Source organism: Fonsecaea multimorphosa (genome assembly GCF_000836435.1).
Source record: "Fonsecaea multimorphosa CBS 102226 unplaced genomic scaffold supercont1.32, whole genome shotgun sequence".
Taxonomy (NCBI): Eukaryota; Fungi; Ascomycota; class Eurotiomycetes; order Chaetothyriales; family Herpotrichiellaceae; genus Fonsecaea; species Fonsecaea multimorphosa.
In genome coordinates, this window is record NW_015971666.1 from 311,285 (window position 1) to 334,621 (window position 23,337).

The following is a 23,337-nucleotide window of genomic DNA, read 5'->3' on the forward strand; positions in this document are numbered from 1 at the left end:
CAACTTGCAAATTGCGGAGTATCGACTACAGTCACTTCACACCGGCGCAACTTGAAATTTGACCTTTTCCGACTCTCCATGCCACATACTGTATCATCAGGACAAAGGAAATAAACACTCTTTCCATACAACTCCGCGCCAGATGTTATAGACCGCCATTATCCACCAACTCCGCCGTCGTCTCCGCCTCTATCCCTTTACACGATCGTAAACCCTTCTCCAGGGATTGGGCCAGACCACATCAAGATGGTGGGAAAGAAAAGTGGAAAGGCCCTCCTGCGGGAGGAAGGCCTGGAAAGAACTGACAAGTGAGTTGTCCACGTCTACAACAGGCTTCTTCGTGTCTGCAACAGGACTTGCTAGCAAAGCCATCAAAAAGGAATACACAACTAATTGATTGTTTATAGCAATATGGAGCTCACATCCTGGCCCATAATCCAAGCCATAAACCAAAAAAACTATTACACAGACTATCTTAAACGAGACGAACAAATACTGGCCTTCCGATCGCAGCAGGAAGAGGCTCGCAACAAAATGGTGAAGCAAGCTAAAGACAGGGACAGGGCCCTTGCACAAGGAAGAACCGTCGGACCTGATGGAGATATCGAAATGGACGATGGTGAAGAGGAGGCCGAAGACGAAGCCTCAAGCGGAGCGAAGACCATTGTCATTCACATCGGGTCCCAAAATCTCAGAGTCGGTCTTGCCAACGACGCTCTCCCAAAGACTGTGCCCATGGTCATCGCTCGCCGGTCCGCCAAATCTGAGAGCGAGGAAGGGGATGGAGAACCGGCGCCCAAGAGAGCAAAGTTAGACAACGGCATACCCCCACCGGAACCAGAGAAGCGTTTTGGCGAGGACTTCGCAAAGAAATTTTCTGGAATGTCTCAGGATCTTAAAGTGCGAATGAGGATGAACAAGAGAAAGGTGCTACCGCAGTCCAGGGACATGGTCACCAGTTACAACCGAAGAAATACATACGAGACTATCACCGAGCACAATGACACCATGCGCATCGAGTGGACAGAAACAAACGAAATTTCCGGTGGTCCTCCTGAATATATCACAGGAAAAGCTGCTCTTCGCATTCCTGATGATTCAATGCCGCGGTACAAACTGTTCTGGCCCATTCGATGTGGTTGGATCAACGAGCAAGACTACGATTCGAAACGTTTCTTGTACGATGATATCCGCATCATCATTGAGGACGCCATCAGATCCCAGCTCGAACTGAAACTCCGCACTCGGGAAGAATGGAATCAGTATAGCTGCGTCATAGTTATCCCTGATTACTACGAAAGGACATACGTGACCAGTCTGCTTGAAATGGCCATAACCGAGTTTGGGTTAGGACGCGTTTGCTTCATCCAAGAGAGTTTGGCCGCTTCCTTCGGAGCAGGTTTCACGACATGCTGCATTGTCGACATCGGTGCGCAAAAGACAACAATCTCTTGCGTGGAAGACGGAATGGTTATTGATAACTCCCGAGTCAACCTGAAGTATGGCGGAAGGGACATTACCGAAACCTTCGTCAAGATGGTCATTTACAACCACTTTCCTTACTCGGACATCAACTTAAACCGACGATATGACTTCCAACTGGCAGAAGAGCTGAAGCAAAAATTTTGCACCATGACCGAGGCAGATGTGTCAGTGCAGTTGTATGACTTCCACCTGCGTGCGCCGGGGCAAGACACTAGGAAGTACACATTTAAGATCTACGATGAAGTCATCCTTGCGCCGATGGGACTTTTCAAGCCTCAAATCTTTGACAACAGTGGGAAACTCAAAGGTCGTCGTAAACTCGTCGACAAATCCTACGACATCTACGACAACAAACCAAATGACCCGAGCTCCACCGCGCAAGCAGAGATCCTGACAGCCATTGCTCCGGAAGAAGTCCTCACCTCGACAAACAAACCCGCGGCAAAGACCAATGGACACACGAATGGCATTCTCACAAACGGAACAGCGACAAAAGACGAATCTTTCAACAACGACTCCCGCCGTCCGTCCTTCAGTAACATCAAGGAAATGGATGCAACACCTCAGCCTTCGGCTGCAAGCTCCCCGGCGCGCAACATGCCAGACGGGACACCACAGCCTGGAGAGGAGAACGAAGGCGGTGCTACACGCGACGAGAAGCCTCCGGTCCCAGAGGTGGAAGAGGAAGAACCGCTCACCATCGAACGACGCGATGACATTCTCCCCATCTACCCTCTCCCCAACGCTATTGTCACCTCCATTACCCACGCAGCTAGAGGCTCCTCCCAGAAGACGTCCGACCTTCTCTCGGGAATAATGCTTACGGGTGGCACATCAATCATTCCCGGACTGGGTTCGCATCTGGAGGAGAGTTTGAAGGGGATACTACCTGGCTATAGCAAGGACATTCTGATTGGACGTCCACCTAGGGAGCTGGATCCGCAGGTAGTGGCGTGGAAGGGCGGCGCTGTCTTTGGCAGGATGAGTCGCACCAATGACTCTTGGATCAATGCCTTTCTATACGAGAGGTTGGGAGAGCGAATATTGGCGCATAAACTAATGTGGGCTTGGTAATCCGTGCGTCACTCGATCTCACTGACGATGGGGCCGGTGTCATTTACAGCGACACGTTGGTGGATCTATTCAATGACCATTGGAATGGTATGTTTACGGGCGTGTCATGATTATTTGCCCTTTGTTTTCACGGGGGCCTCGATTCCACAGACATCCACTCTAGAACTCTGATGGCTGTGGCGGCCGTACTCTTGAGTTTATGATGCATCCGAGACTAATTCAACCCTGGCCATGTGTCCTAAGAAGACGGGCATTAAGGTATCTTGAACCTGAAATCACCAGTCAAGTCAATCGCGATCCCCAGCTTTCGAACGCTATGCCCAAATGCCTGGCCTTCTCAGAACTTCTCCTTCAACCAGCCCACCAGCGCCTCCCCAAACTCTTTCGGCTTGTCTAAGTGAGCCCAATGTCCCGAGTCGACCACGACCTGCGTGGCGTCCGGTATCAATCCGGCGTCGAGACTCATTTGCAGCAACTCGGGCCTGCAAACCATATCCCTTTTGCCGCCCCAGAACAAAAGCGGGCACTTGATGGGAATGTTTTCTGGCGGGATGTTGGCGTTTGCCTTGTCCTGCACGCCAAAGACCATGGATCGGTAATAGTTAAGCGGGGCATCGAAGCCTCCTTCCTGCATGGAAGCGATCCATTTCTGCTTGCGCTCCTCGGTGGCGTAGGGCAGGGTGGGCTGCCTCTTGTTGGCCAGAAGGAAGTTTCGAACGCCGTCGGGCGAGCAGAGCGTGTCGAGCCACGTCTCGGGTTCGCCGTGCGCGACGTCCCACATGGATTCCAGGTGCGAGTCCATGATCTGTGCGCCGTCGGGGGCGGTGAAGAGCTTCCAGTACCAGTACGTGCCGTAGCCGAAGATGCCCTTGGTGAGTTCGATGGTGGCATCGAGGTTGAACGGTTCGGGTGTAGGTGGGAGGTACGCGACGTTCAGGAGGACCAGGCCCGCGCATCGGTCGGCGTGGAAGTTGTAGAAGCGTTGGACGACACCGGAGCCCTTTGTGATTTGAGTGTGAGCGTCGGGAATGGGCATTTTACAAGATGCATAGGGTGAACAAGGGAAAAAGCTGGTTCAGGAAAAGAAGAACCCTCCTAACTAGCAAGAACTTACCCAGTCATGGCCGAGGGGGATGACCTTGTCAAGACCCTCCTTGTCAATGATTTCTTTAAGGTCCTGGGACATCAACTGCATATTGTAGGATTCCTTGTCGGTGGGCTTGGAGGTGCCGTTATAGCCCAAGCAGTCTACGGCAATGACACCGTACCCATTGGGTACCAGATAGTCTTGGATCGCTTCCTCATAAGTATCAGGCGCATCGGGGAAACCATGAACCAAAAGCAAAGTAGGGCGACCGTCCTTTGCAGGACTGGTATAGTATGTATAGGTGAAACCCCGCGTGACTTTGAGCGTTTTCTTCTCCAGCCTGTCCATTGTGTCCGTGATGGTTCAACCGCGTAGTAAGAGATATGTAGAGAAAGAAGGGTCATGCAAGAGCGGGGAAAAGTTCTCAATCACATTTTGAAAGAGGACAAGGCTCTCAACTTATAGATATGCGACCGAGTCAGTGTTCCGCCCAGATTCAAGGCATCAGTCAGCACAGACGGCCATGGCTCGTCGATAGCAGCGACGATTCGCCAGAACTTAGAAGTGCAACGGGCGTAAGCAACGGCGCTGTCCAAACAGAATCCTTCGGCGAACCCGGTGTTGCGGGGGAGTCTACGTAGAAAGGACTACTTGGCGCAGTAGCTCTTGCGAGAGCCCCATTGAGATTGGGTGTGGAAAGCTGTAAGCTCCCGTCCCGTTGCTCGCTAGATCCGGGTTCGCAAACTGCCGCGCAGGTCCTGTTCGATGCAAGGATCTGCATCCCCTGTAGCAGCCCAGCTCTGAAACAAGAACGGTGCTACTGTTTCCCTCTCTACTGCATCTGATTGTATCCACGCAGAAGGAGGTTTTCGGGATAGGCTTGGAGGTGAGACCTGGGAGTGATTGTGAGCCGTTGTCGATGCTAGCGGGTGAATCGTCGTCTGGGTCACGATGGCCTACAACCGCATCATGATATCTCGACAATGATTGAAGCAGCTGCTCCCTCGACCTTCCGTCTTGGAGAATGGTATATATGCCGGCACGTGATCCGAGACTTGCCTCCTGAACTCCGATTGGCTGCATCTTTGCACCTCAGCTCCATCGAGTATGCGGAGTGATTTTTCTGTAGCAATCGCCATCTCAACACATAGACTGCGTCTTTCTTCCTGCCTACAGCTCGTCTACATGTGTCATTGAGATTGTTCTCGCCAGACACATGTTGCAAAAATGAAGAGGTCGATCTCCCGTTATGTGGGCTCGGTGTGCACGGGTATGAGCTCGCTGTCCTCTTCATTCAGAAAGGAAAATATTCTAATATTGCTCCAAGCAGAACCTGCACCCGCGCGGTTTGCAATGTATTGCCTACCGGATTCGTGATATTTCCTGTCTGAGGTCCATTTCCACAGATGGCTCAGCTTTTCGAACCTACGTCCATCCCTCCACAGCCAAATGTACTCAGACTCCTCCGAAGTGCCCTCCTTCTGTACGACTGCTACACAGCCAACCTGACGCTGTCGATCATGTCTCGTCCTCGGTGGCCTCTGGCAGGGACGATGACAGTAGTGGCGGAGATGATCCCGACTCGCTTCCCACAACGCAGGAGGAGAAAGCTGCCAGGGCACGCAAGGCATTTCGCATCAGTCTTCCGAAAGTCAATCTTGAATCCGCTCTGGAGACAATGAGACTGGCTCACACACACGGGCTCACTCTCGAAGAAGTGACTCTCAAACCTTCCACAGCACAGATCGAGCCTCCCGTGGATGGGGTCTCATTAAAGAATAACGGCAGGCTGGCTGCCAAAATGAAGGCTGGTCTGGAGGCCGCTAGACAACAAGCAGCGATGAAGGAGACTCTTCGCTTGAGACAGACATTACCTCTGATGGCCGAGGGGGCGCAGCAGGCCCTTCTCAAATTGATCGACGACAATGATATGGTGATCGTCCTGGCTAAAACTGGCTCGGGGAAGACTACACAAGTCCCTCAGATTATACTCGACAACAAAATCATGTCTGGCCAAGGCCCTTGTACAAACATTGTTTGCACCCAACCTCGGCGCATTGCGGCAACTTCTGTGGCACAGAGGGTATCTCACGAGCGCCATGATACCATCAGAAATACTGTTGGCTACCATATTGGCCACGATAACTGCTCGCCAATTCCGCGTGGCAGCATCACTTATTGCACCACAGGGATCCTCCTCAACCGACTCATAGCCAACCCACAAGCAACATTGTCTTCCCATTCGCACATCATTGTTGACGAGGTCCACGAACGCGATATACAGATTGATCTTGTCCTCTCGCTTCTTCGCAGGGCTATGCGAGCCAGGAGGGCCGCGCAGGAGAGCTGCCCTAAGGTTATCCTGATGAGTGCTACCATTGACCCGACGACTTTTCTCGACTATTTCAGACAGCCAGCGGAGGACGGCTCTATCCTCAACGTCGATTGCCTCGATGTAGAAGGAAGGCGTGCGCATGTCGAAACCCACTATCTGCCTGAGATTCTCTCAGAATTGTCGCAAGGTGGCGACCTACACCCCTCAATACGCCAGTTGATTAAGGGTGGTCACCACCAATCTAGCGCGCAACAGATCGAACATGAGATGCGTTTTTCTGCCAGGCAAATAAAGATGGCATCATCGCATTCACACTCCAGGAAAAAAGGCGCAAATGAGTCGTCGCCGCTGCCAGATGCTGTCGATGAATCCGACTCGGCTGAACTTATAGGCTCGATGCGTGTGGGCTTAGCTGTCTCCGTAATCGCCCACATTGCGAAGACTAAGCCTGACGGCGATGTATTGGTGTTTTTTCCTGGTTCGACGGAAATGGAAAAGGCCGAGCTTCTTTTGACCAGCGGCCGCTTCGCCACTCTGGGACTTGACTTCCAGGATCCAGATAAGTTCCGGCTGTTCAAACTTCACTCGCTGCGCCGGGAAACCAACGATCAAGTCTTTGAACCTGTTCCTGAGGGCTGTCGGAGAATCGTCCTGACGACAAACATTGCAGAGACCTCAATCACGCTTCCAAATGTCGTTCATGTCGTCGACACTGGCAAGGAGCGAAATAGCCTGTTTGACCCTTCGACCCTTGCCAGGAGTCTACCTTATACTTGGATCAGCAAGACCAGCTCAGTTCAAAGACGTGGACGTGCTGGACGCGTCCGAGATGGTCATTACTACGCTCTGTTTTCAAAGGAACGCCATGACTCACTTCGACCAATGCAACGTCCTAAGATCGAGCAGACCGATCTCGCGGAAATGGCTTTGCAGTTCAAGGCATTCCCCCAACACGTCGATGTCGAAGGTCTTCTTCTCGACACAATAGATCCGCCCACCTCTGAATCGGTCGCGAGCGCGATCAGACAGTTACAAAGTCTGGGCGCATTGACCGAAAGAGGGGACATCACAGATCTAGGCAGATTACTGTGGCGCCTGGGAGTCCATCCAGCATTGGGCAAGGGCATTCTCATGGGATCACTGTTCGGATGTCTGGAACCCATGCTGATTATTGCCTGTCACGATCCTGGAGCTCCTCTTGTGTCGACTCTAGCACTGAGTATCGACAGACTCAGAGTTGTGAAACAGCAATACCTTCCCGAATTCGAGAGTGACTTTGCGTGGATCATCGAGGCCTTCAAAGAGTACCATGAAGCCAACCTGGCCGGTGACGAAAATCTCATGCAGGAGTTATGTGAGACCAAACACATTCGACACCGCGCCTACCTGGATATGATGATGACAAGCAAAGGACTCCACGATGTCCTCGCGGAAATTGGATTTGTTCCGCCTCCTCAGTCCGGCAAAACCCTTTTCGAATCGCTTCCTGACTCTCTAAATGTAAACAGTGACAATATGGTGCTTGTTAAAGCGCTGCTTGTCAACACTGTCAGCGCTGAACTAGCCGCCTGGCGGGGAGCGACAAGCTTGAGGGGCCGTCAATATGGTTGGTCGACTGATAGTCGTGATCTCATCGGCATGATATCGAAACACGGGGTGAATGAAGCGAACACTCGGGGGGACCGACGTCAGAAGAAGAAATACCGAAGCTATGGTCGCTTGATGGCATACACATGGAAACAAGCGGGGCTCGACGGACCTGACGATGTCGTGTGGCTCGAACAGGCATCCATGGTGACACCGCTCATGGCCATCTTATTCTGTCGGAGTCTCAAGCTGCAAGTAGATCAGGTGTTGGAACTCAATGGGTGGCTTCGGCTCCGTTTCTTACCACCTGACGATGTTGCGCCAGGAATCTCGGATCAAGCGGCGGCCATCCTGATGGAATTGAGGAAAACAGTCGATCGATTTGTGAACCTCGCATGGCTAGAGCTAGAGAGGCTGAATCAACCTCGAGGACAACACAACTCTAAAAGCCAGGGCCAAGCTGCAACACCAAGCAGATTGGGTCTTGGGCTGAGGAACGTCATGGTGGAAGCGATTGTGAAAATGCTTGATGCCGATGAGGCGTATTGGAAGGAGTGGCGTGAACGGCGCCGCACGGAGATTGCTTTGGATGTTGCACGGCAAAACAAGGAGCAGGAAGCCGCAGAGGCAGAAGCCGCCGTTGGTGACGAGGATCAAGAAACAGAGCAACAGGAGGACGCCGCAGAAGAGGAGGACGACGACACTGAGTCGGATGCACAAGGCCGCCGCAGGAATGATGCTGCTGATCCAGCATACGAGAAGGCTCCAACCTGAACCGGATCTCAGCATGTCCAAGTCGCGGGTTGCAACGAAGGACTGCCCCGTTGTGGGAAGTGTACACATACACATATACTCTGTACAATAAAACCTGGGTTGGACTATGTGTCAGGTTTTCAACAGTGTGAGAACTCAAAAATAGAGAGCATCTAGGAAACGAAAAGAATAGACCCTTCTCCCCATGTGTAGAGACAACAGTGCAAGATCAGCAAATCATTTCTTTCATAGCGTCAACATATATATATAGCAGTTTGACTCTTTCCAAGCAAAGTGCGCGCGGCAGCTATCCGCTTTCAAGAGCTTTGTGTAATCTCTACCTCCTTGCTGTGGGACAACGTAGACCGCCAAGCTCCGTACCCTGCGGACAATGTTAGCTCTTATTCTTTGCCATTTGGCACCTCGGTCGGTGGCAGAAGAGCCACGGTGATGGACGCTTTCTCCTGAGTCGATGTCGTCTCCTCTTGCTGGGGGTCGGAAAAGACATATCCACGAGCGGCGTAGAGGTCATAAGCTGCTTGTGGGTTTGCCGTCGTGGAGTTAATTCTGCGGGTCGAGAAGCTCACGCGCGGTCGACACATGGTTCATCCTGGTCGCTGAACGAGGTGTGTCGAGTTTGGGAGTCGATGGGTCTCTGACGGATTGGTGCAGTGCCGCAAGGCTGAAATCTCCGAGGAATGACATGGAAGGAGCTTGCTCATCGCAGATTTGTGGACTCGAGCCGGGCCACACTATCTTCAATACTCCTTTCGCCGGCGTTCAGATCTCCTTCCGCTTCAGCTTCCGGAGTTGGAACAACCAGGTCATATACCGGTCGAAGAAGGAAGTCCAGGTATAGCCACCTGAAAGGAAGTAGACCACCCAGGATTTATTGCCCTCCCAGATCCAGTTCCTCCGGGCATCCCTCAACAACCACCTCCAAGGCCACGGCCCGGCGCCAGGAAGTACTTGACTGACGACACTCTCGGCATACGCCTCGGCGGGCATGGCGCCTTCCTGGGAATGACCCTGGCGTCTGTGGTAGTTCTCCTCGAGCGGGGCGTAGACGCTGTCCTGGGGCAAGACGCGCTTGACATGCGAAGAGATGCGAGACTTGACGCCGCCCGTGACGATGGTGATGACCTTGACGTCAAAGGGGGCGAGTTCAACGCGCAACGTGTTGGCATAGGCGTGCAGGGCGGCCTTTGAGGAATTGTAGACTCCGCCAAAGACGTAGGGAATACATCCGGCGAGACTCCCGATCATGACGATGGTGCCGTGGGCGGTGATGAGGAGAGGCGAGAAGACCTGGCACAGGCGCATGATGGCGAAGAGATTGACGTCGAAGATCTTCTTGGCTTCGGAGATGTTGATGTCCAGAGCGGGCATCACGTACGAGACGCCCGCATTGTTGACTGTGAGTTCACGAACTCGTTCGTCAGTTTCTACTTTCAAAAGCTCTCCAAGGACAAAGGCTCCCTCACCGAGGTAATCCAGCCCCCGACCATGGGTCAACAGCTCGACTTCTCTGAAACAGGACAGGATCGAGTCGTCGTCGTCGACCACCAAGGGCAAAGTCTCAATGCCTTTCTCTGATAAGTCGACGATTTGGCCCGTGGTTCGAGCCGTGGCAAAGACCCGGAGTCCTCGAGCATGGAAGGCCAGGGCGAGGGCGTGCCCGATGCCCCCAGGACTGCAGCCGGTGATGAGGACTGATTTGCGGTTGTCAGTGGTGGCCGCCATGATGACCTCTGTTCGCTCTCGAATGACAACTGATATAATATTATTACCAGATAATCAATATGGATTGGGAGGGCTAGGTACATGTATGTTTGTTGAGGAAATGGATCCAGTTCCATTGGTGCCCCAGTTATGCAGTTCGTCCAGTCAGCGACACCACCGAGCTGTGTGCCTGGTGGCCTCCCTCCTCCCGAGCTCCTTGGTCTTTGCCCCGCATTTGGGGGCTAGTGCCTGTGAGATGCGCCCCTCCAGGGCCTCCACTCGCCAAAGAACAAGCCTGCTCTCCTCACCCAGGCTTCTGAGCACCAGCGGCACCTCCTCCCACTGCCTCCCTAGGTACCTAGCTCGCTAGGTAAGTAGCGTACGGAGCAAGGCGACCAAAGATAGAGATCTACAGGGACAAGCCCTGAAATGAAAGCTGTGCCTTGACCAGCTGTTGGTCGGTGACGCATCTGGCTGTCCGCAGCTCACTGCCACCAGCTGCAGGCCATAAGCACTGCCACCTTTCTTCCTTGTCTTTCAGCTCTTCCCCTTCTACATCCTATATTCTATATTGCTTGAATGACCGCCCAAAGAACCGGAGGAATAATCCCTCGCTCATTCGTTCGACTATACACGGCGGTCTAGACTCGCCGTTGCCCTAGAACTGGACCATCGTTGCCTCAAAAGCATTGAAACACTCTTTGAATCTGCCTCAGCCTCAGCCTGGGTGACTGCTTGCCCTTGGTACATACATACTACAAGATCCTCACGCCTCCATCGCCATGTCGACAGAAGTCAAGACGACAGCCTCTCCGGACCAGAAATGGCTCGACAACTTCATCTCCCTGCTCTCCCACGCGTACCTAACCACGCCCCTCACCACCGCATTCATCACCGAGATCGACTCCACCGACCCCTCGTCCGACATCTCCCAGGTGATGACGCCCGAGCGGCTCACCAAGCACTTCACATTGGGCATCACGGCCGCGGCCAAATCCAACGTCGTGCTCATCGAGTCCGGCGATTTCGCCGCCGCCGCACTCTTCGAACCCCCGGATTTCTGCGGCATCCCGCCCTCGCAGGCCCGTCGGAACCCCGGGCCCATATTGCAAGAGTGGCGGAGCACAGCCCGTAAATTGAAGGCCAAATACCTGTCGATCCCCGATCAAGGCGAGCACAGCTACGACCAGCCCGCGGCGCCGTCGCAGTCCTCCGGCGCCCCCTCGGAGGATCCCTATCCGGCGGATTTCAACAAGGACACGGACTTTGAGACGCGCCCGTTCTACCACCTCGCCATGATCGCGAGGGACCCCCACGCTCCGGCGGACAAGAGCGATAACGCTTTCAAGGCGTGCATGGACTATTTTTTGAAAAGGGCAAAGAGCGAGGGCGTGCCCGTGTGGTTGGAGACGGCCAGCGAGAGCGCCATGAGGGAGTATGAGAGTCTCGGCTTCCGGGTCTGTGAGGAGGTCGTCATCGGCGAGGGTAGAGTCAATGAAAAGGGCTGGCCCACAGAGGGTGGCAAGGGAGTCATGACTTGGGCCATGATCTGCGATGAACACTTGAATTGAAGGTTGGGTGGTCGGTTCAGTATAAAAAATCTGTGTAGATATATATAATCTGGTTATAAGGACGACGAAGCTGTACATGGAATGGTATGATCTATTTATCCTGGCACATCTTGCCTTGTTCCCAAATGCGAACGGAAATGTCCTCAATCAAAAATGGCTCATTTTTCTGTCCGCTGATGGCGCGCCAATGAGGCTCGTGAGGGACACCTTTCCAATTACACACAGGTTTCTCAGACAAAGACGTCGTCAACGTCCTTCGGTGGATCAGCAAGCAGTCGTAGAGGTTTTATGATCGTCGCGCGCGCTCCTCCTCTCAATTCTCCCCCCTGCTCGTCCCGCAGGGCTGTAGAAGGGCGGAGGCAGACAGTGGTGACATGCGAGGTCTGGACAGTGTTCGCACGGTAGTCCAACGAGAGGCCTTGTCTGCCTCGTTTCTTACTCAAAGTCAGGATAGGTCAGACTTTCGAGATGGACATCGCCGACAGCGGCATTCCAGTAGTGGGGGCCGTCAGCGTGCTCTGCTTTTGGATAATGTCACGGAGTCGGCTCTTTTTCGACGCCTGGGGATTTGGGGGGGAAGAGGTATTTCTGTCTTCTGGCTTGGGTCACGACCCTTTCACATCACCTCAAAGAAACAGCCGGCTTGTTCAAGCCTTGCAATGAACCTTCCAGTTCTCAGCGACCCATTTGGCGATCAAGGTCGTCAGATTGTCTCTAGGCATGTACTGGTCCACGTCCCCGTCCGAGTACTCCAGGCCCAAGAACCGAAAGGCCAAGATGACCCACGGCTCGATGAACTCGTTGAAGACGACGTCCACGACGACGTCACCTTCGTCTGCATCGGCATCGGCATCGAGGTTGATCGAGTCTGGGTGCGGATTGATCGTTGATTGGATACAGTTGGGCACCTGGTAGAAGGATATCGGGGAGTGGATTGTATCGTCGCCATCGTCACCCAAGTCGTCGTGCGTGGTGTAGCCCGGCGTCAGATTGTCGCGGTCGTCGTCATCGGAGAGGGAAATTTGCGAGTGGCCTCCGCGCTTGTGGTCAGATGAGGAGACAACGACAATGTCTTCTTTCACACCAATTTGTTCGGGCGGGGCCAATTTCCACATGGCCAGAGATGGGTCGAGATTCTCAAAGATGGGACCGGCGCGGTTCAGCATGTTGATGAGATGTTTGGCTTTGCTGTACGGCACGTCTTTGATGTAGTGGAATCCGCTGGTGAATGGGCAGATAATATAGGTTGAATCCTTGGTGAACGCTCCCTTGAAGATGTCAAACCGGATTGCTCCCGTGTTCGATATGACGAGGCGCGGCCGATCGCGTCGTCTGACGTCGCTGACAATGCCAGGGAAGACTTCCTCCTCGAGCCAAGAGAAGATGCTATCCTTGCTAGGATAAGGCGCGCGGCTCATCCATAGATCCTTTGGAGCGCAGCCAAATGTTTGGTCAAGATCAAGCGCTTCGCGAGCCTCAACAATTGCTTCGGTAATGTTTCGGCCCCGCTCGGAATGGAACGTCGATGCGTTGTGGCCAGAATGGTGGTATAATGAGTACAGATTGTTGTCGATGTATCTCCTGAAGAACGTGGGGTTCTTAGCAGCCGGACGGCTGCTGTTTGTGGAGAGACCGTCGATGGACTGGAAGCCAATGGTCTCCATGAAGCGGCCGCTCGCAAGGCCGTATGACTTGGTGTCAAACTTGCGATAGTCCCGGATATGGTAGTGGCCGCCAAAGAATTGGATGGGCGTATCCCATTGGACTGACCGGATAGCCCTGTAGATGATGTCGAATTCCTCGGAGCGTATGGCGGCGTGGCCAAGGACCACAAACAGGTCGACTTCTCGGTCGCGAATGGCCTCTTGAAACCAGGATTCTTGAACTGTCTTCTCGACTCGCTGGACGACGGTGTTGTTATAGTTTCGATCGAAATTATAGAGAAACCCGAAGCTCACAATGCGAATGCCTTGATTCTTGGTGGTGAATTTTTTATACCTTTGTGCAAGAGGGACGAGTTCCCCCGTGTTTGGGTCCCGGATGTCAAGGTTGGAAGCAAGATAGCTGCCGGCATACGCCGGGGCAGTGATCAGATATTCATTTTCGGACGAGTTCTTCTGGTAAAGCTCGTGATTGCCGGCGCAGATGATGTCCATGTGCTGCTCGCGAAAGATGTCGAAAGTGAAGAGTCCCTTGGGCTCTGATGCGTCATAGAGACCATTGCCCTCGATCCGGTCGCCCGTATCGACAATCAACAAGTCAAGGCCCTCCGCATCCAATTTCTCCCTGAGTCGCGCGGCGAAATCCACATAGTCGCCCCAGTCGGCGCTGAAAGATGGCTCGAGCAAGTGGCCCGCATGCCTAGAGAGAGATGGTTAGCTTGTCATGTCAATACCGCGGTCTCAAGCTATAGAATCAATCAGGTACTAGGAACAACAGCCTACCAGCCGTGGGTATCCGTGGTATGTAAGAAGTTTAGCTGCCCGAGCTGCAGATCTCTGAGTGGAGCTGCAAACGCCTCGGGAGCTGAAGGTTGCTTTGAGAAAGAGGACTCCACCAAGAGGGCCAGAGTCAACGTTGCGTAGACAAACATCTTGGAGACATTGACCACAAGAACTGATCCTTTCAATAAACAATGCTTCGAATGAAAGGAGACCCTCGCGCGCTTGCCTCTTGCCCAGGCGATATCGGCTCACTTGTTCTGGCGTCCAGATATGTATATGATCGTGCAAAGAGATCCGGATGCGTCGAGATTGACCCCACAACTGGCCGGCTTTTACACGGCAATGGTGGCTGAAAAGCTTGCTATCACTTCACCTGCCTTTGGATGAATAGAAGGGGGTCAGCATTGTTGTGACAACACCCGGTGCCAGCCTGACCACAATTACACCAAACATGCCAAGAGAAACGTGACCGAGCTAAGCCTTACTGGGCTTGAAGGAAGCTGACCACTGGCAGCTCAGCCTGTCTGGTGGCCCCCCGAGCCCCTTCCCTTTTCCTTTGGTGATGGCAGCTTCCGTGTTGGGAACCCCAATCAATCCCGAGCTCCGTATTGCAGTCTATCCTCAATTTCCAACAACTTTTTTCCTTCGCCTTTGGTCAATTCAAGCCATTCTTTTCTGAAACCGACGCAAGCAGGTCGTTCTAGCCGACATTGCCTCTTCCCCGGCTCACCATGTCAGCAGCCAGACTCTTCACAAGCGCCTCGCGGCTGCTTTCACAGCGATCTGCCCTTTCCTCCTCGATACGACCTTCCTTCCGCAGAGTCGCACCTATATCTCTTCCTGCAATCCGAGGATATGCCTCTGGCTCACAGCAGACGTTCACGGTCCGTGACGCGCTTAATGAAGCACTGGCAGAGGAGCTTGAACAGGATGAAAAAGTGTTCATACTAGGAGAGGAGGTGGCTCAATACAATGGTGAGTTTCATGTTGTCCAGAGTTGAGGGTTCAATGCTGACCAGCTATTTGTCAGGTGCATACAAAGTAAGACGCTCCCGAGGATTGCAACACGGTTGCAGGGACTGAAAACCTCTGTCCCGTTGCGTCTCTTCGATGCTAACCATGTGCCAGGTCACCAAGGGACTTCTAGATCGCTTCGGCCCTAAAAGAGTCATCGACACGCCAATCACAGAATCTGGTTTCTGCGGTCTAGCTGTGGGTGCAGCTTTGGCCGGTCTGCATCCCGTCTGCGAGTTCATGACGTTCAATTTCGCCATGCAGGCGATTGACCAGATCATTAACTCGGCGGCAAAAACCCACTACATGTCCGGCGGCATCCAACCCTGTCCGATCGTTTTCCGAGGCCCTAACGGTTTCGCCGCCGGAGTGGCTGCTCAACATTCACAAGACTACTCAGCGTGGTACGGGAGTATTCCTGGGTTGAAAGTGGTCGCCCCGTGGAGTGCGGAGGACGCAAAGGGGCTGTTGAAAGCCGCTATCCGAGATCCCAATCCTGTGGTTGTCCTGGAGAACGAGTAAGTTCGAACGTGAGCAAAAATTAGAGGGGAAGAAAATGCTGATATGTGCAGGCTGCTTTACGGCCAGGCCTTCCCCATGAGCGCAGAGGCTCAAAAGAGCGACTTCGTCCTCCCCTTCGGCAAGGCAAAGATTGAACGACCAGGCAAGGACCTGACGATTGTGACTCTCTCCCGCTGTGTGGGCCTGTCAATGGACGCTGCAGAACAGCTGAAAAAGAACTACGGTGTCGAAGCAGAGGTCATCAACCTCCGTTCAATCAAGCCAATGGATGTGGAGGCCATTATTAAATCGGTCAAGAAGACGGGTGTTCTCATGGCAGTCGAATCCGGCTTCCCTGCCTTTGGAGTTGGTGCAGAGATCCTTGCTCTGGCCGTCGAATATGGGTTCGACTATCTTCAGGCACCACCGGTTCGTGTTACCGGGGCGGAGGTTCCCACCCCCTACGCACAGAAATTGGAAGAGATGAGCTTCCCCCAGGTTGATACCATCACAAACTATGCAGCGAAGCTACTCAAGGTGTGATTTAGCCTGGAGCGGGGGATGTTTTTAAGCCCAAAAGCATTTCTGAATATATGTATTAGCGCCAGCGTTTTGTTCGTGTCAGATGGAAACGGGGGCTGCATCCAGTGGAATCCGGGTCCCATGGTGCATCGGGTGGCTGCGACATGGCCACGAGGAATTGTAACGGTTCAGCTTGAATAGTTTATGAGTCGGCGAAAATAATGGCCATTATCTGACACGGCATTTCCATGGTTCGCGAGCCGAAGAAGCTGCCAGCGTTTGGACTCCAGGCGGTGTTCAAGCACTGCAGCAATTTCTCCGTGGCTGGGTTTTGTTGGCTTGTTGGTCCATAGACACCATCTAAGGTACGTAGCGTTTTGGAAGCTGGGTGTGCCCCATGGTGCTCGAGTGCATTGTTCGCCCCTTGTGGTCCTTGGATGAGCTGTTTCGCAGACTTGGGATCGGGAGCGCGTACTATCCAGACTCAGCTGCCTGTCTCCCAACGATCTTGCTTAGGCGATGGGTGACAAACGCCTACCTAGTACATTATGACCCTAAGGCTGTCTTACTACTGCCGGTCTGAGCCTGCTATTCCCTGTTTTGATCGAGGGGGGATTCCAACACTGGCTCTGCCACTGGTTGAGGCTCGTTTGGAGTGAATCGAGCGACAAAAGTCCAGTCCAGTTCACTGCAACGTCGAATCAAAAGTGCTCGTAGTCGAGGATATGTGACGTGAGTCTCAGCGGTGATGGTGGTAGGACATCATCGTCCAGGCTACCAAAAATGGCAGAGCAAATCCAGCTCTTTGGGTACTCGGATGTCTGTGCCACGTCGCTAAAGAGATGTGGCGGCCACATGGCAAGTTGAGCTGTTGATGCGGCCTGGACGCAAAGTGACATGCCTTGAGGAAACCCCGGAAAGGTTGTCTAGTATCCATCTAGTATCCATCTAGGACATTAACGAGGCTGTTGCGGTGACTGAATTACTGGACAGGCTTTGTCGACATTCGAGTCTGGACCGCAGGAGATGCATCTCCTCACATTCTCTCCTCAGGTTCGTGTTTCTCACTTGTACTCCAAGTCTCCAACAAGCCACCACAGCGAACCACCTTCCTTGTATGCACGTCCCCGACACCTTGACCCTCACGACGACCTAGCGAGCCTCTGCTTTCTTTTCCATGCATCTCCCGCGCGCCGAATTACCCCATCCGGCCGAGCAAGGGTCAGAACCATTTCCTCTGCCCGGTCGTCAAGCTTAAGCAATCAGTGATACGTCTCAGTCCTCGAGCCCGGCCCCTTTCGGGCTTGCTGCATATTGCACCTCTCAGTGGGTTCCCCCCGCCAGGATTCCCATTGGAGAGAGGAGCAGAAGAGAAGAAATAGCGAAAGTCTGTCTGGTCCTCGCCTGCCTGCTCCGATCTCATCTCGAAGCCTAGGACTAGAAGCTTCTCGGACACTTTAGGGTCAATCACACTATCTGGAGGAGTGATTGGCCTTTGCTCTACTCATCAACCATTCACTGGACTTTTCTCAAGATTGGCGACCTTTTGGGCGATGCCCTGTCGAACACGATCATGCGTCCTGCATCCATCCGCCAACCACCCCAGGTACCCACCCATCTGCCAGGACCATCGCGTGGTTGGGAATACCTAGAAATCTCCTCTTCCTTATACCAGAGCTCCAGCTCTGGCATACTGTACTGGCACCAAAACACCTCTGTAGGCACTACTGACATGGACAAGCTATTTTGACATCCTGGTTTGCTGGTCCAGCGTTCGATCCAACGGGCGATTCAACCAATTATAAACTAGAGGACGACGCAATACCTCGATCCGAGCTCCCTCCACCAACTCGAATACGACACTGTTAAGTCATGAGCAAGCCTGGCACTGGATCATTTCGCCGAATCTAATGCCGGTCTTATGGTTCACGTGGGTCACACTCCTGCCAGCTACATTCATCCGCGCAATCTATTCATTGAGTCCGGCTACTATTGAAAGCTAGACGGGGGTCATGTATTTGTCAACATGGTTGCATGGATTCAGAAAATGCACGACCTAGCTGATCTCGGAGAAATGTAGACCAAAGTTCTGGGTCAGATGTCGACACTGCCTCTAACAAAAGTATAGAGTACTTGAGATGAGGTGTTCCGTGCTCATGGGCCGATCCTCGATCAAAGGGTCTGTAAGTAGAGCCTCTCCAAGGGGTTTGCTTGCTACGCTCTCCAGGTCGTTCTGATTTGGTTCCCACGTCCACGTCCTGCTTTGGGTGGCGTTCAGTCCGGCACCTTGTCTCCCCAACGTTCAGTGCCTGCCGACACTATGTATAACATCCCAGAGGACCATGTGGCAGCCACCTTCTTTTGAAAATTCCTCAGCCCCCATCAGCTGAAGGCAGGCTCAAGTGTCTCTGAAGTTCTTGTTCATGCACATTGTCGCCGATAGTTTGACTCTCCCCGCCTCGATATGTTATGTGCGCATGAGATTTCTGAACCTTCCCAAGTTACATCCCCACTCCACTTCCTGTTGAAATAGCTGCAACACGACAACAGGATTTCAGCCTTCCGCAGATATCTCATGAGTTGGTATCATACCTCGTGGGCTGAACAGCTGTGAACTTGGCAGGATGTTGCTGAATATTGGAGACGAAGCATCTCTCGAATCTTTACATGGCCAGTACCATACTGTGATAGATCCAAGATGCTCGAATCAAGTACTATCAGCCTAGCGAGTGCAAGCCATCTTCTTCCCCCCCCCCAAGAACAACGTCGCATAACCAACCGGAATTATATCAAATCTGCGTTTATGCACAGATTGAAACCAATGCAACGTCCTACCTCAATCAGCGGCCCTACAGGAAACCAACATCATTTGTCTGTTCCCTCGGTAGCAATCAGGCTCGCTCTTCGCAGAAGATGCAGCAAGCCAACTTGTTTGTGAAGGGAAAGGAAGTAAGCAACAAAACTCACCCTTCGAGAACTGGACTCACAATCGATAGGTGGCTACAAAACCAAACGCCTCAGCCGCAGCTACTGCGAGTTGTCTCCTAAACATCCCCCTTGAAGTCCGCCAATACATCTACGACGTAATGCTTGCCTTCAAGTGTCAAGACCACTTAAACTTACTGTGTGTGAACAAGCAGGTGTACGGTGAAGCTAGGGACTCTTTCTTTCGCAGGCCGCTTGCATGCAACTGTCAGAATGATCTTGTTGATTTTACAAACAGCTGGCCGGAGAAGGTGCAGCAAAGCATCAGCAATCTGAAGCTGAGGCTAGAAGAGGTCGAACCTCAGACTGTGACACCCTGGATGGCTGGTCAAGCTGCCCAACACCCATACCTTCAGGAGATCCATCGCATAACATCTGCGTTGGGGAAACTGCCTGGCGTGACGTATTTGTCACTTCTCCGGCCATTGGATTCTGGCAAGAATACACCATCGAGCATCGTCATGACCCGAGTCCTCAACTGGATAGTAGAGCACTATACCAAGCTGCATGTGCTGAAGCTCGACATTGAGCAATGCCATATCAGCTGTCTGGGGTCTATCAAAGAATTACAATCACTCCAATTCAGCGGGTTTTCGGAAACAAGCGCAACCAGGACAGCCGAAGTGCTCAGCCAGCTGACGAGTCTTGAGAGTCTCTCGGTCACCGGCCCGCCTCCAGGCCTTCTCATGCGACAGAGACACGGATATCAGACCAGGATTGCCCAGTCCGTCACTCATCAAGTGTTTCAGCGGATCAGGCCATTGAAGCGTCTAACCTTGACACAAATCACCGATCCAAAGACAGGCGGGGACGCTCTCCTGAATTTGAAGACGATGGAAGCACTGTACGAGTTCCACCGAGAAAGCCTGGAAGTACTCAAGATATCCTCTTGCAGGACTCCAGCTTCTGCCTTTATTGAGTTTCTCTCGGCCTTCTTACTGGACACGCCGAAAATGCAGGAGCTTAGCTTGACGTGGCCAAACACGGAAATCACCTTGGTCGACTTCATCTCAAGCTCGATCCAGAGGCTGGAGTTTGCAATAGACTCAACGGAACAAGCCAAAGCCATTGTTGATCGACTTGTGCTCATGCAATACCGCCTACGACACTTGCGGCGGATCAAATTCAATGTCATCAACGAGATGATCGAGACGTCAGTTGAACAAGAGAGCAAATCAAGTCATCTCAGTTTCTCCCTGCCAATTCAGCATTTAGCAGCGTAAGCATCAATTGTTGACAGACCACGCAAGTACTGACTTGTACCATGTAGGGACATTCGATCCCCATTTAACATCTCTTGGGCTGTCTGGCAGCCTTTGCCGTCCCGATAGCCTGCGTTGACGACCGGAAAGGAAGGCACCGGCAAAGGGGAATTTCTTCAGCTGACCGTACAAAATCCACTACAAGGGTATGTACGGGTTTGTATCCCTCTACAGATCCACGACACTCCGTCTCGTTCTATGTGTGGTATCGGAAAGTCGTCTGTGGAACCCTTGCATCGATCTCAGAATAACCTACCAATAACCGGCATGGCCCTATATATCTTATCCCAGTGGCTTGCTTCCCAGCCAGTGCCTCGCCCTGCTGTTCCTACAACACCCAACCCACCAGCAACCCATGCACCTGCTATGGCTGCGGCAACCCCGTTGACAATCCTCCCTCTCCACGTCCTCCGCTTTCGACCCTCGTCCCCGCCCCCGACAACATACTCTGCACTCAGTTTCAAGAACTTGGCCGCACCGCTAACCACGTGATAACTTGCGACGCTTACGAACAAGGCATAGCTTGTCATTCCAATATAAGGGTCTTGGGCTATGCCATGGGCAAAGTAGCGTAGTCCCACAGACGCCGAACTCCCATCGACCTGCTTCGGGATGATACGCATGGACAACATGTGGGCCACGAACATCGGATACAGTGCGTACCCCGCCGCGCTGGTCAAAGACAATTTTGGCCAGGGAATCTTGCTCTTCATTTTCCTGCGCTGGGAAAGCGTCTCCGCTCCATGCCGTCTTGCCGTGAGACGCCGACGGTAGAGCCGTAAGGCAATACCGGAGGCGACGTGGGTGATGACGGGGACGAAGATCAGGAGGGGTTCGAGCGGGAAGGACTGATAATAGGGGCGGGTCAGGAGGAGGTATTTGTCTGCCTCTCGTGCCGAACCGGTGAGGAGGGGAATCAGGGCGGTGTTTGTGTAGTGCATGGCCAGATAGGCCGAGAAGGGAACGACCGAGTATTTCTGGACCGCTAACAGGATGTGCTGCGTTCGAGCGGGTGTGAGGCCCAGCCAGTTGGTTGTGTTATAGTGTGAAGGGGGAAGCTTTGAACCTTCGAGGTCGGAAGGGTTGGTAGGGTAGTCATCGTCGTCGACGGGCGAGGGGTCAACTTCGTGCATTGGTACGGCGGACACGGAGCCACGCGTGTCCTGCGTTGAGAGGGGAGGTAGATCGGCCATTTGGAGGGTTTTTGGAATCAACGTCCACAGTGATTTTCGGTTTGCGGGCTAAGAGGACGAAAAACCGGGGGTTGATGGAAATTCAATCGACAACTAAGAAGCTAGCGCAACATCGTCCTCAAGACTCCAGAGATCGATCATGGGTGCTTGTGTTTGTCTTTTGGGGAGCTTTGATAGGGGAGGGAGACTTTTGTGAGGATCGCGTTGAGCCGAGCATCATCGCAGCTGGGAGAGACGAGACACGAGCCAATGGGAAACGAGATGATTTGGCGGTCTGGGATGAGCTAGAGATAGTGGGTCGCCAAGCCCCGCTAGCGAGGGAATTGGAGCTTCCATTGGCCGGGGAATCGGCTCGATCTGTGACTCAATGGGCAACTGACACAGGCGTGTCTGAGACAGTGCAGACCTCAGCTTGTCATTGACTTTATGGATGCGGGAAAGTGTGAAGAACCCCGCGCCCGACCAGCCCCTCTTTGAGTTTCCTTCTGGTCCATCCCCCCGTGCAAGCATCTGCCTAAAGGCCCAAGCACCCGCCCCAGCTCGAAGTCAAAACCTGCTACTCCAGACTTTGGCTCCTCTTGTTTCTACTACTTCAAACCATCAACTATTCACGGAGGCATCCAACATCATCACTATAATCCTCTCTTCCCTCTGTCGAGCCGCTGGTTGCCGTTCCCCGGCGGCTCTCCGTATTCTTTGTGCTCCGAACATGTGTTTTCAAGGCGGTGGCTTCCTTGGATGCGGTCGCCTAACAGCCTAAAGGCCGGTCCCACCGCGCCTTACTACCCGTGCTGGACTCCACTTCGATAAACACTTTTACGCGCGATACTTGCCCTCTGCTTGTGCTGCATGCTGCTTGCTGCCCGCTGCCCATCGTCATGCAGACACTTGGGTCGACGGAAGAACTACCGGGTCTTGTTGAAGAAGACGACGTCAGGCCCAGCATCGAGAATGTCGAGAGCAGTGGCGAGACCACAGCGGAACCTGGCGGCGGGAATGCCAAGTCTCCTCCTACCAAGGACTTCTGGTTGGCACATCTCGAAGCCGCCATCGCTGCTGTGCACCAAGTCCACTTTGCTGTACGGGATGGGCTTCTAAGGCGAGAAAAGATTGAGACACACTTGAACCCCTTGATTTCCCACCTGCTCAGTCTAAGGAAGTTCTATCGTCAAGTGCGCCATGACCTCAACGAATATCACGCATTCTTGACTTTTACTCGGGAAATGTTCAATACCGAGTGGGACTACTATAATGGACTCAGAATGGAGGCCATTAAACACCTGCGCTGGCTGGAAGACATTTCGGATCCATCTTCCATGTTGGAAAATATCGGCCGCGCGGAATGCTTTGGCCGCCTTCTGGAGAAGCGATTCCTGAACATTATCGCCGTGCGTGACAATCTCTTCCAAGCCAACCACGAACTTCAAGTCAACGTCGAGACTCTACAGAAGGAGAATCTTGACAAGTGTGAAGTTATAACGCAGCTGACGGCGGAGCACAGCGATCTCAAAGTCGACGTCGAGGCTCTACATAAGAAGATTCTTGACAACCGCGAAGTTATAACCCAGCTGACAGCGGAGCGCAGTGATCTCAAAGTCGACGTCGAGGCTCTACAAAAGGAGATTCTCGACAACGGTGAAGTTATAACCCAGCTGACAGCGGAGCGAGGCGATCTCAAAGTCGACGTCGAGGCTCTACAGAAGAAGATTCTCGACAACTGTGAAGTTATAACCAAGCTGAGAACGGAGTGCAGCGATCTCAAAGTCGACGTCGAGGCTCTACAGAAGAAGACTCTCGACAAC

General features: G+C 53.0%; 10 protein-coding genes across 10 annotated transcripts; 6 read left to right on the forward strand and 4 right to left on the reverse strand.

Moving 5' to 3' along the window:
* Window positions 1–246: 246 nt before the first annotated feature.
* Z520_10788 (uncharacterized protein) lies at window positions 247–2,559 on the forward strand (the record flags this gene model as incomplete). Its single annotated transcript, XM_016781280.1, has 2 exons — window positions 247–308; window positions 408–2,559. 2 exons carry the CDS (start codon window positions 247–249, stop codon window positions 2,557–2,559), a joined length of 2,214 nt encoding a protein of 737 aa, XP_016627733.1.
* A 337-nt stretch (window positions 2,560–2,896) lies between these two features.
* Window positions 2,897–3,994, reverse strand: Z520_10789 (uncharacterized protein; the record flags this gene model as incomplete). Its single annotated transcript, XM_016781281.1, has 2 exons — window positions 2,897–3,559; window positions 3,674–3,994. 2 exons carry the CDS (start codon window positions 3,992–3,994, stop codon window positions 2,897–2,899), a joined length of 984 nt encoding a protein of 327 aa, XP_016627734.1.
* A 1,330-nt stretch (window positions 3,995–5,324) lies between these two features.
* Window positions 5,325–8,342, forward strand: Z520_10790 (uncharacterized protein; the record flags this gene model as incomplete). Its single annotated transcript, XM_016781282.1, has 1 exon — window positions 5,325–8,342. The coding sequence occupies one exon, from the start codon at window positions 5,325–5,327 to the stop codon at window positions 8,340–8,342; it is 3,018 nt and encodes a 1,005-aa protein (XP_016627735.1).
* A 759-nt stretch (window positions 8,343–9,101) lies between these two features.
* Window positions 9,102–10,064, reverse strand: Z520_10791 (uncharacterized protein; the record flags this gene model as incomplete). The annotated part of the gene is made up of 1 exon (XM_016781283.1): window positions 9,102–10,064. One exon carries the CDS (start codon window positions 10,062–10,064, stop codon window positions 9,102–9,104), a length of 963 nt encoding a protein of 320 aa, XP_016627736.1.
* Window positions 10,065–10,825: 761 nt separating this feature from the next.
* On the forward strand, window positions 10,826–11,614 carry Z520_10792 (uncharacterized protein; the record flags this gene model as incomplete). Its single annotated transcript, XM_016781284.1, has 1 exon — window positions 10,826–11,614. One exon carries the CDS (start codon window positions 10,826–10,828, stop codon window positions 11,612–11,614), a length of 789 nt encoding a protein of 262 aa, XP_016627737.1.
* A 647-nt stretch (window positions 11,615–12,261) lies between these two features.
* On the reverse strand, window positions 12,262–14,207 carry Z520_10793 (uncharacterized protein; the record flags this gene model as incomplete). The annotated part of the gene is made up of 2 exons (XM_016781285.1): window positions 12,262–13,975; window positions 14,059–14,207. The coding sequence occupies 2 exons, from the start codon at window positions 14,205–14,207 to the stop codon at window positions 12,262–12,264; spliced, it is 1,863 nt and encodes a 620-aa protein (XP_016627738.1).
* Window positions 14,208–14,789: 582 nt separating this feature from the next.
* Z520_10794 (uncharacterized protein) lies at window positions 14,790–16,116 on the forward strand (the record flags this gene model as incomplete). The annotated part of the gene is made up of 4 exons (XM_016781286.1): window positions 14,790–15,033; window positions 15,089–15,099; window positions 15,187–15,590; window positions 15,645–16,116. 4 exons carry the CDS (start codon window positions 14,790–14,792, stop codon window positions 16,114–16,116), a joined length of 1,131 nt encoding a protein of 376 aa, XP_016627739.1.
* A 2,892-nt stretch (window positions 16,117–19,008) lies between these two features.
* On the forward strand, window positions 19,009–20,303 carry Z520_10795 (uncharacterized protein; the record flags this gene model as incomplete). Its single annotated transcript, XM_016781287.1, has 2 exons — window positions 19,009–19,044; window positions 19,092–20,303. 2 exons carry the CDS (start codon window positions 19,009–19,011, stop codon window positions 20,301–20,303), a joined length of 1,248 nt encoding a protein of 415 aa, XP_016627740.1.
* A 281-nt stretch (window positions 20,304–20,584) lies between these two features.
* Window positions 20,585–21,535, reverse strand: Z520_10796 (uncharacterized protein; the record flags this gene model as incomplete). The annotated part of the gene is made up of 1 exon (XM_016781288.1): window positions 20,585–21,535. The coding sequence occupies one exon, from the start codon at window positions 21,533–21,535 to the stop codon at window positions 20,585–20,587; it is 951 nt and encodes a 316-aa protein (XP_016627741.1).
* Window positions 21,536–22,413: 878 nt separating this feature from the next.
* On the forward strand, window positions 22,414–23,254 carry Z520_10797 (uncharacterized protein; the record flags this gene model as incomplete). Its single annotated transcript, XM_016781289.1, has 1 exon — window positions 22,414–23,254. A coding segment is annotated over one exon (840 nt), but the record flags the coding sequence as incomplete, so codon positions are not given.
* Between the last annotated feature and the right edge of the window lie 83 nt (window positions 23,255–23,337).